Genomic DNA, 9456 nt, shown 5'->3' on the forward strand with positions numbered 1-9456 from the left:
AATAATCTCCCTTGGCTGTTTCCAAAGAAGTCATCCTTCTCCCGTCCAATTCAGCCGATCGGTGTACTTCCGCCAGCTGTCTGGCTTCATGGCACAATTGTAACGTGTGTGTCAAACATAGAGCTCAGAGAAAACAAACCAGCGAGCGCAGGGGTCGGGAGATTGAGGAAGAGCGGGAGGGGGGCATTGAGCAGATAATTGACCATGGAAAACCGGAGATATGATCCTTTTAATTTCAAATGAGTAATTATGAAGGAACTCTTCACTATTAAAACTAGGAACTATTTTCTCCACCAGAGGGCACTCATGCTCTTTGGACGAATAATGCCTCATTTATAGATTTTTTTTTCTCATTGGAATTCAATGATTTTTTCCCCCCTTTGGCTTAATGTGGTTATGCAATGGATTATTTTACAGTATCATTAAAACAATAGTTCATACAGATAATGTTGCGCTCAGGAAAAAAATACAATTGTTAAATTTAAAAAATATATATATATATATTATTTTGAAGTAATGCTACTCTTACATGAGTGACATTTTTGCCTACTCTACCCACCTTTGGTCACCCCAATGTAAACTCGTTGCATGAAGCTAGAGAAAATGGGTCTCACTGCAATGAGATGATGTTCCAATTGTACACAATTTATGTGACTCCAAGACTGTCTAGGGCCACTGTTTGTAGAAATAATTCCAAAGTTAATATTTTTACATGAATATGTTTACTTCAGTAAATTCATGGCCCCCCAAGCTAGCTAGCTAGCTTCACTATTTGCCACTTATTGCCGACCAGTTTCCCCCCCAAAAAAAACTATCAGAACTAGCATAAACACAAGCCATATAAATTATACCCAAATTCCGTTCGACAAAGATGTTACTTACCCTCTTTTTTGTCCTGAAACGGTTTCTTCCTCCATTCCTCCTGACACCAACTTCATGAGTACGACTTGACGTTGTTAGGTCAGCCTCCCCCTTATGAGTTAACCAATGACGAAGCAGCATTTGTGACTGATGGCGCTTTCTTCCAATGTAGACGTTAGGTCTGCATTATCTTCAGGGTTGAAAGTTCACAGTGTTTCGCGCCACATACAGCTTGACAGTGCATGAAGAAAACAGCGCTGCAGCGCCGGTCAACGCTGAGTGGTTTCAGCTGCATTTTAAGTAAGAATTAATTTACAAAAATGTTCTTTATATACGCATGACTACATAAGGCTAATAAAAATAAAAAAAATCTTTAAAAAAAAATATTCATAAGTTGAGTTTATTTGGCTTTATTAATATACAATACATTTTCAGTTCTTGGAGTTTTTAAAGCCTTGTTTTCATTTTAATTTAAAGAGCATATGACACGAGAAAAAAAGTCTTAAATAGCATTATTGTGTGAATTAGAATCATATTTTGAGACGATTCGACTATATACAGCAAATTTGCAAAGCACAGATAACGAGAAATTAGACTTTTAATGTGCTGTTAGGCCCCTCCTCCTGTTAAAGCCCGCTGGCGCCGCCATCTTGCTGATGACGTCAGCGGTAGAACGATTTCAGGCAGCTTTAGCATTGAGCCCAATGGAGGAGGAAACATTTTCCAGCGATTCTGGTTCAAGTTTGGAATTTTCAAACATAATTGGCGATCCAGAGGAAGTATGTGCCATACAGCCATATAGGTTTGAGCCATATTTGGAGGAAAAAGATATGGAATCAGAAAGCAGCGACACAGACGAGACTGAGCCAAACTCCCAGGATGACCACAGCAGACTGGGCAACACTGCATGGTGAGTGGCTGAAAATTAAATCGGTTTTGGTATATTCTGTTTTATTCACATACACAGTGGGGAGAACAAGTATTTGAGACACTGCTAATAGGAAAACCCATTGGCAGTGTCTCAAATACTTGTTCTCCCCACTGTATCTGTTCATTTTTTTATAGTGACATTTTCATTGTTATTAGTTTTAATTTGTGGAGACCTGAGAAAATACATTTTTCTTGCAAGGAGTCTTTCACTACAATCCATGTTCTGCATTTAGATTTAAAATTTCATTTATTTTTCTGAAGGTGTTCATGTGAATGCTGTGCAGTGATGCCCACAGTAGATGAGTGCGTTTGCTGTGGTGAACAGGAGCGAGTCAGGGAGAAGATGGAGGGGGCTGGGGTCCAATGTATTACCCAGCACCCTGGATTTCAGCCCGTGTGCCTGAACGTAGACGTCCTTCAGACAGCCTATTATGCCTACAGGCAAAATTATGAGGACCAGTCAGGAAACAAGTATGTGTCATATATATGCACTGATCAGAATTTCATAAACCAACCTTTTTTGTGATCGGCAGTGACTTAGGCTAGTTAGCATTGTCTCACAAATTACAATGTAAAATAACGGTTTGCATTACTGTGTTGGTTTTCAAATGGAAAAGGAAATGAATGACCCCATCCTATTGTGCTTTCAGCTGGAAACGTTACACGGCGTATCGCCAGTTTGTGCGCTGGGTGTACGAGTTCCTGGGGCGGGGGATCAGGGTTCCTCTACCAGCCTGTGTGGTCGCGCAGATCAGGACAAGCTTCCCATCACCGGAGTTTGTTGGATACCAACCTTGTAATCCTCCCTAAAACTCCAAGTTGAATAAAATATTGTAATCGTTTCATTATACAGTCATCCTGATGTGATTTTTAAAAGAATATCTCTACTTCAATATTTTTGCAAGCCTCAGTGGTTAGTCTTATTACATATTTGCTAAGTGCAATACAAAAATTATATTTCCATGACAAAGTATTGTACTGAATGGAATATGGAAATATGACAAATGCAAGGACGTTATAAGATACTTATTTCTGACATGCTGATACAAGTAAAAAACAATTGCTACTGTATCAAGCTCAAGACAATGATTTGGAAAAATACACAAAATGGTTTTATTCACCGGAATTTAAGTGTGCCATTATATTTTATATATACCAACATATTTACACAGGGCTCGAACCAATAATACCTTATAAATTCAAAAAACTAGCTCACATTTTCAAAAGATGACAACGAAAGAACTGGGGAACACAATTATACAAAATTAAAGGTTCAATCATGGCACATTAAAACGTGTGACATGATCCCGGACCGCCTGTTCTTTGTCAGGTCGCTGAAAGCTGCTGCTGAGGGATAACCTCCCGGCCTCGGGCACAGCCGGTATCGCCTCCAATTCATCCGGCTCTACATCACTCGCGTCCTGCACAAGCCTCTCCACCGCCGACATCAGCTCGCTAACATACTCTGATAACAAGGGAAGCAAATGGTACTGACAAATGCACAGAGATAATTCCACATGAAATCCATTCCATTTATCTTGCAAATATCAAGCAAAAATGGGACAGATTCTAAAAACACACTTGACACTGTATCCAGTAATAAAGTGTCCAAAGGTTTGTACATTACGATGACACCCAATAATTTACAACAATGAGTTCAATTGACAGGATTAGTAATGCGTACTTACCAAATGTAGGGTTCTCCAAAACTTTGCGCACAACATGGCCGCCTTGTTTTGATTTTGGAAAGTGGATGCTATAAATCCCCACTCCGTCTCGGGTTAAGCTGTGGGCTCGATGGGCGTTTTCATTGAAGTGAAGAGCAGCCACAATCGTCCTTAAAAAAAAAAATAAAAAAAAAAAAAAAAAAAAAAAACATGGATGGAATAGTATTTCCATATTAATATTCATATTGAAAATGTCTTAATCGATCAGATTGTGATTGGGACAACAAAAAACAAAGACATGAGATAATATACTGGATAAATCAGCAGAAAATTGTTACAATAATACCTGCTGAGCATCCCCTCGTAAGAAAAGGCGAACATTTTGGGTGTAAAATGGTTCACCAGACTGTGGAAGGCTTCCAGGTGGGAAGTCTGGTAGACTGGAGACAGCCGGCGAATGTCAGCCAACAGTTTGGAGCCACAGATCAGCTTCTCCAGCTCATTGGTCAACTTGGTGTCTGCAAAATACCAGACAGAATCAAATTTGTACTTGAACAGAGAAGCATTTTGCGAAATAGTATAAGTGTGCTTATTGTAATGGAATGCAAACTTACGAGGCGTGAGCCAAGGCTTTTTCCGTTCCCGACCTTCCAAAGGACCATGGCTGCACCTGGGGAAACTGCCTTTGAAGCCCGAGTGATCATTCTGAACATGGCTCAGTACTGACTCCCACTTGTCGAGGATGAGTCTGGGGTCCCCAGGTCGCGTTGACGCCACGGACCAATATAAATGGTTGATGATACTGCCAATCCAGGGTTTTAGGGCTTCACATCCACGCAGCTTAGAGAGGTTCTGCAACTTTTTCTTCAAACCTTGGAAAGACAATTATGTAGGTGTGTAAAATATGCTATAAATAAAGCTGTGATAATGAATCTTATTACCTTTGCCAATATGCCAGATGTCAAAAAGATGCTCAATGTGTGGGAACTGTTCTCGGACGAGCTTGTTGACAGTCACATGTCGATCTGTCACCAGAGTTCCCACACGCACAAACTCCTCGAGCACACGCAGTGACCGAACCAGTCCTTCGGGCTCCATGTGGTAGCTACCTCCTACCTCGTTACTCTGAGATTTGGGAAAAAACAAAGCAACATACAGTATGATATATAAAGAATTAGGCTTATATCGAACATCTTTTGTTCACAAGTTTAATTTACCTGCACAATCTGCACATCCAAGATGGTTAGCTTCCGCAGTTCCATCATCGTGTAAGTCCTGTATTTTGCACTGTGACCGGGTGAGTCAGCTCGTCCGTCGCCACCACAAACAATTTCCTCTCCCTCAGCTTGTAGATGGCTCAACAGCCAGATTTGCCGCTCTCGCCACACGCTTTTGATGGCTTGGTGAAGGTAGCGTTCTTGATGGCGAAAGTACGACCGAGTGGAGTAAACAGCTACACCCATGTGAGATAACACACGCAGAACTTTGCCCACAGTTGCACCAGCAAATAAAATGGCTGCAGAAAGAAATATGTTTCCAGCAGCAATTCTGCCGACATATGGTTGGGAGTTCCATGTTCCGGTGTGACCACATCCAGGCTCAGCACACTTCAAGGCCAGCACCAACATGGTACCGACCTCAGAAGGGACCCAGTTGACCTTCTTGCAGGCACACGCAGGACAACTGACCCACTGGCTAATGAGCTGAATGAGGGCGACCCAGTAGATTAGATATACCCGGCTGGGAACTGGCGCAGGGTCGGCCGCAGCCATATCAGGACAATCGGACTCGCTGGACTCGCAGTCAGAAGGTGCGGTGGGTAGGTCATACTCAGAATCAGCCTCGCACACCAACATTTCTTCATCCGAGTCCCAGCTGTCGATGGTAACATTCAGCTCTGATTGAACAACGCAGGTTTGGGTACCCACAGTCATCATGAGGGGCCCGGATGTTGTCTGGACACCTGAAAGATACACACAATAGATCACAATCTTCTTCCCCCTATTGCTATAACATGTTGATGATTGTGTGAGAAACCCAATAAAAATTTTCATTTTAACCGCAGTAGAGTTTAGATTTTATGTAAGCCTGTCAAACAAATGAATTAGAAAACAATCAGACTTGAAAATTATATTATTATTTTTTATTTTATATTACAAAAAATAAAATAAAATAATCAGAGAAAAGGGTGGCTACTTTGAAGATACTAGAATATTATATGTTTTAGTTATATTTCACATTTTTTGGCTGAGTACATAATTGCACATAGTTTTATTACCTTTAGTGAGAATTTACAATGTAAATAGTGACAAAAATAAAGAAAACGCACTAATGAGAGACGGTGTGTCCAAACATTTGGCCTGTGATGTATTTTGGAAGGCAGCTATGACAATGAAAAACTTACACTGGATAAGTTCCAACCTATTATAGGTTAATCATTTAAACATTATAATGATAGTAAACACTTTGCCCTTACTCGGTATTTTATATATATATATATATATATATATATATATATATATATATATATATATATATATATATATATATATATATATATTAAAAAAAAAATGTTTCTTTAATCTGTATTATATTAATTCAATAAGCACAAGTCAAATGGATGTTTTGAAAGTTTGTTAATAGCAACGATAGGTAATTCCTTAAATTAGAAGCAACTGAAAATGTACTTCGAATTACCTTTATGTCGTCTTTGAGGTTGCAAAGCAGCACTAACAGCAACAGTCTGACTTGGTGGCAAAAGACAAACCTGACAGGACTCGTCGACCTATGGGTACACAGACAACATCAAGTTTATAGTTATTCATTAGCCTCAAATGTATTGACTATGTAATCATATTTTGATAACTAGATGGCAAAATAAGAATTTTCCCCAAAACCAAAGACAGAAAGGTTTAGGGAATGTTATTATGACACATACACCAGGTGTCAAAAGTCATATTTTGAGTGGAAATGTTTTATAACATTTTGTAAAACACATTACACGTACCGATTTAGGAGCTGGCCCAGCGGCAAATTCTTCCAACTCAGGATTATCCGCGTCTGGATTAACACTTTCGCACTGTGTCTTTGAATGGGCCTGGTATTCTTGTATCATCGACTGAAAAGAAAAGGACACAATTCAATCACTCGAATAAACGCCGCGCGATTACAATTGTAGGAGACGGGCTGCTAGCGCTAGCTAGCGCTAGCTAGCGCTAGTAGCCCGCAGCTAGCGCTAGCAGCCCGCAAAATTCACAAAACGTGATGAGAGAAATCATTTAAAGCATGAAATGAGGTACCATAACCACTAGCCTCTGAGGTCAACAAGACGAATTGTTTGATAGTAAAGCGCGAATAATTCAGCAAATAATTACAGCAGCAACAAATGTGATTTTTTTTGTTTGATGGTTTTTAATTAAAGCTAATTTATTGGCAGCACACTGAAATGGGTTTACAGTATTTTACATTATATAAAACACAACGCTTACTTACTTCAACTGCAGCCTTTTTCGTCCGCTTATCAATGGCAGCGGACTTCCTCTTCAGAGATTTGTGAGCGCTTTGCCCACTGCCGCTAGCTCCATGTTGAGGACGGGGGAAAATTGTTGGCACAGCTGTGTCAAGTAGGGTTCTGGCATGTTGCACTGAAAGTCCCATCTCAACTTTCCGCAGAGGAACACGGTCGAAACAGTCTTCAGTAAAATGATCCGAACACAACGCTGAGGATTTGGATGGTGACCAATTGTCCCTCGTTCGTTGTACTTGCTTTACCCATGCTTCCCGGCGAACGGGATCTCTTGGGAACCGAAAAAGGCTCACATCACTCCCCGTGACGTTGGAACAAAAGCCTGCAACGCATCGTTTCGGCATGGTGCGAAAAATAAAGGAAATACTCTGCTAAATTAGACGAATCCGCAGTCCTTCTCACACAACAGCACGGGTAGCTAGCGAAGAGGTCTTCTACCGTACACGTCACATCCGCCTTCTTCCTAAATCCGAGATCACAGCCGGAAGTCTGTCATTTTCGTAGCGCGGGATTCAAAAAACTGAATAAATATAACGATCGCTTCCACACACATCCAAGCGGTCTGTTTCATTCAGGAGCATAAAATACCGCGGAAAGTATGAAATAAACATGCTTTTTGGTGTCATGGGCACTTTAAGCTAACTGAAATGTTTACATCTTCATTAATTCAATATCATATTATTTGGTTTTTATGAAATTTAATGATCTTATAATACCATCATTATACCAATTTTAGAAGGGTAACATTATTACACGTCAGTAAGAGTTTTCCTTTGTGCTTTTTGTACCTACCGGTTTGTAAATGTACCACCGTGATCGTTTTCATTACGATTATTGATTTTTTTCTAACTATATGTTAATCAATTTCTCTTTATATATAAAAACTATCTCTTCATATGTAATATACTTTATAATTATTCAATTACTATAACCCTTTTCATTCTGAATAAATTGCATACCATATTTTGTGCACTTCTATATGTAAAATCATATTTATGAACTATCTATGCCTTTTTATCCCGTCATCCCCAACTTCATTGACCCTGCAGCTCCATTTCTGACACCAGTAAAGCATGAATATTGCTCCTCTATAGAGGATACAGATAAGTTTGATTGTGCGGTTCATTTTCAGAAGACTGGACTATTGCAGCAGTATATTTACAGGTCTTGATTTTATTTATTTATTTATTTATTTTAAATCAGTCAGGACGCTGCAGCTAGTACAGAATGCTGCTGCCAGAGTCCTTACAAATACAGTACAAGGAAACTGGACCACATTACACCAGTTTTGGAAATAATTACACTGGCTTCCAGTGAGTCAAAGGATAGACTAGAAATTGATACTGCTCGTCTATAAAACACTTTCATGGCCTTGGACCAAAAGAATCATAGAGACCCCTAAGGTAGTCTGGAACCGATCTGTTGTATGTTCCAAGAACAAGAACCAAGCAGGGTGAGGTAGCATTTAGTATTATGCTCCTCACCTCTGAAACAAGTTACCTGAAGGTCTGAAGTGTGCTCAAACTGTTAGCTCCTTTTAAATCAGGACTAAATCGCTTTTGTTTATCACAGCATATCCATAACGGTCTATATATTTTAACTTTCAAGCAATTTGCTTTTTATTCATTTTAAGTATAATTTTATTGCCTGTTTCAATTCTTTTTTTTTCTTTTTTAATTTCATTTAGATTCTCAACAATAATATACTGTAAGTTGTACTTACAACAGTGAATGACGATAGTCCATTTCTCGATACATTACTTTTTTAACGGAAACAACAACAAAAAAGAAATTAAATAAATAATAAATAAATTAAAAAGTACATAAATAAACAACATACAGCAACTTAAAACATTTGGGAGCACATCTGATATTGTTTTCTTACCCCCCAAAAAGTAAGGAGGTACTTTCTCTGTTGAGCATCAGTTGAAATCCATTCTAATTGGTTTCACGTTTGTCCATTTGGACCATATCAAATAAAATGTATCAATCTCTAATTTAAGTTAAAATGACAGCTTCTCCATGATGTAAATTTCATGTACAATATCTATCCATTCCTCAACAGTAGGTGATTTTTTTTAAAGCCTTTTCCTAGAAATAGATTTCTTAGAGGCTGCTAATAGAATATTCAACAGTTTTTTTATCATTAACTTTTTATTGTCTTTGTTATAACTTTCTTTTGAACTAATGTTTTTAATTTTTTAAAATCATTTTATCTCTGATCGTGGTTATTCATGTGATGTAAAGCACTTTGAATTGCTTTGTGTTGAATTATGCTATACAAATAAATTTGCATTGCCTGAGAATCCAACGAGTGCTTGTGGAGAGCTCTTCATTTGCTCTGTCTGAGTTCAGTATGAGATGCATGAACGGAAGTTGTGATAAGAGTAGACTGAGTTCATCGAGAGATCTCTCTGATTTCTCTGCCTGAGATCACAAATAGACACAAAAGTTGAGAAACTCTGAGAATTAT

General features: G+C 38.8%; 2 protein-coding genes across 2 annotated transcripts; one reads left to right on the top strand and one right to left on the bottom strand.

Annotated features, from left to right (window-relative positions):
* The first annotated feature begins 1344 nt into the window (after positions 1-1344).
* Positions 1345-2601, top strand: LOC130916655 (uncharacterized). Its single transcript, XM_057837530.1, has 3 exons — positions 1345-1771; positions 2053-2262; positions 2442-2601. Exons 1-3 carry the CDS (start codon positions 1518-1520, stop codon positions 2599-2601), a joined length of 624 nt encoding a protein of 207 aa, XP_057693513.1. The 5' UTR covers positions 1345-1517.
* A 279-nt stretch (positions 2602-2880) lies between these two features.
* Positions 2881-7610, bottom strand: LOC130915691 (uncharacterized). Its single transcript, XM_057835683.1, has 9 exons — positions 6951-7610; positions 6466-6576; positions 6156-6243; positions 4676-5421; positions 4400-4583; positions 4073-4330; positions 3805-3976; positions 3480-3628; positions 2881-3256 (listed from the first exon to the last, which is right to left on the bottom strand). The coding sequence occupies exons 1-9, from the start codon at positions 7326-7328 to the stop codon at positions 3069-3071; spliced, it is 2274 nt and encodes a 757-aa protein (XP_057691666.1). The 5' UTR covers positions 7329-7610; the 3' UTR covers positions 2881-3068.
* Positions 7611-9456: the final 1846 nt, after the last annotated feature.

The sequence above is a fragment of the Corythoichthys intestinalis genome, chromosome 5 (genome assembly GCF_030265065.1).
Source record: "Corythoichthys intestinalis isolate RoL2023-P3 chromosome 5, ASM3026506v1, whole genome shotgun sequence".
Classification (NCBI taxonomy): Eukaryota; Metazoa; Chordata; class Actinopteri; order Syngnathiformes; family Syngnathidae; genus Corythoichthys; species Corythoichthys intestinalis.

Bases quoted from the DNA above. Each gene is read 5' to 3' on its own strand.
- LOC130916655 (XM_057837530.1), top strand. From the start codon at position 1,518: ATGACGTCAGCGGTAGAACGATTTCAGGCAGCTTTAGCATTGAGCCCA. The intron at 1,772-2,052 runs GTGAGTGGCTGA...ATTTTTCTGAAG, and splicing joins AGACTGGGCAACACTGCATG to GTGTTCATGTGAATGCTGTG. The intron at 2,263-2,441 runs GTATGTGTCATA...TTGTGCTTTCAG, and splicing joins GAGGACCAGTCAGGAAACAA to CTGGAAACGTTACACGGCGT.
- LOC130915691 (XM_057835683.1), bottom strand. From the start codon at position 7,328: ATGCCGAAACGATGCGTTGCAGGCTTTTGTTCCAACGTCACGGGGAGT. The intron at 3,977-4,072 runs GTAAGTTTGCAT...GGTATTTTGCAG, and splicing joins AAAGCCTTGGCTCACGCCTC to ACACCAAGTTGACCAATGAG. The intron at 3,629-3,804 runs GTATTATTGTAA...TTTTTTTTTAAG, and splicing joins TACGAGGGGATGCTCAGCAG to GACGATTGTGGCTGCTCTTC.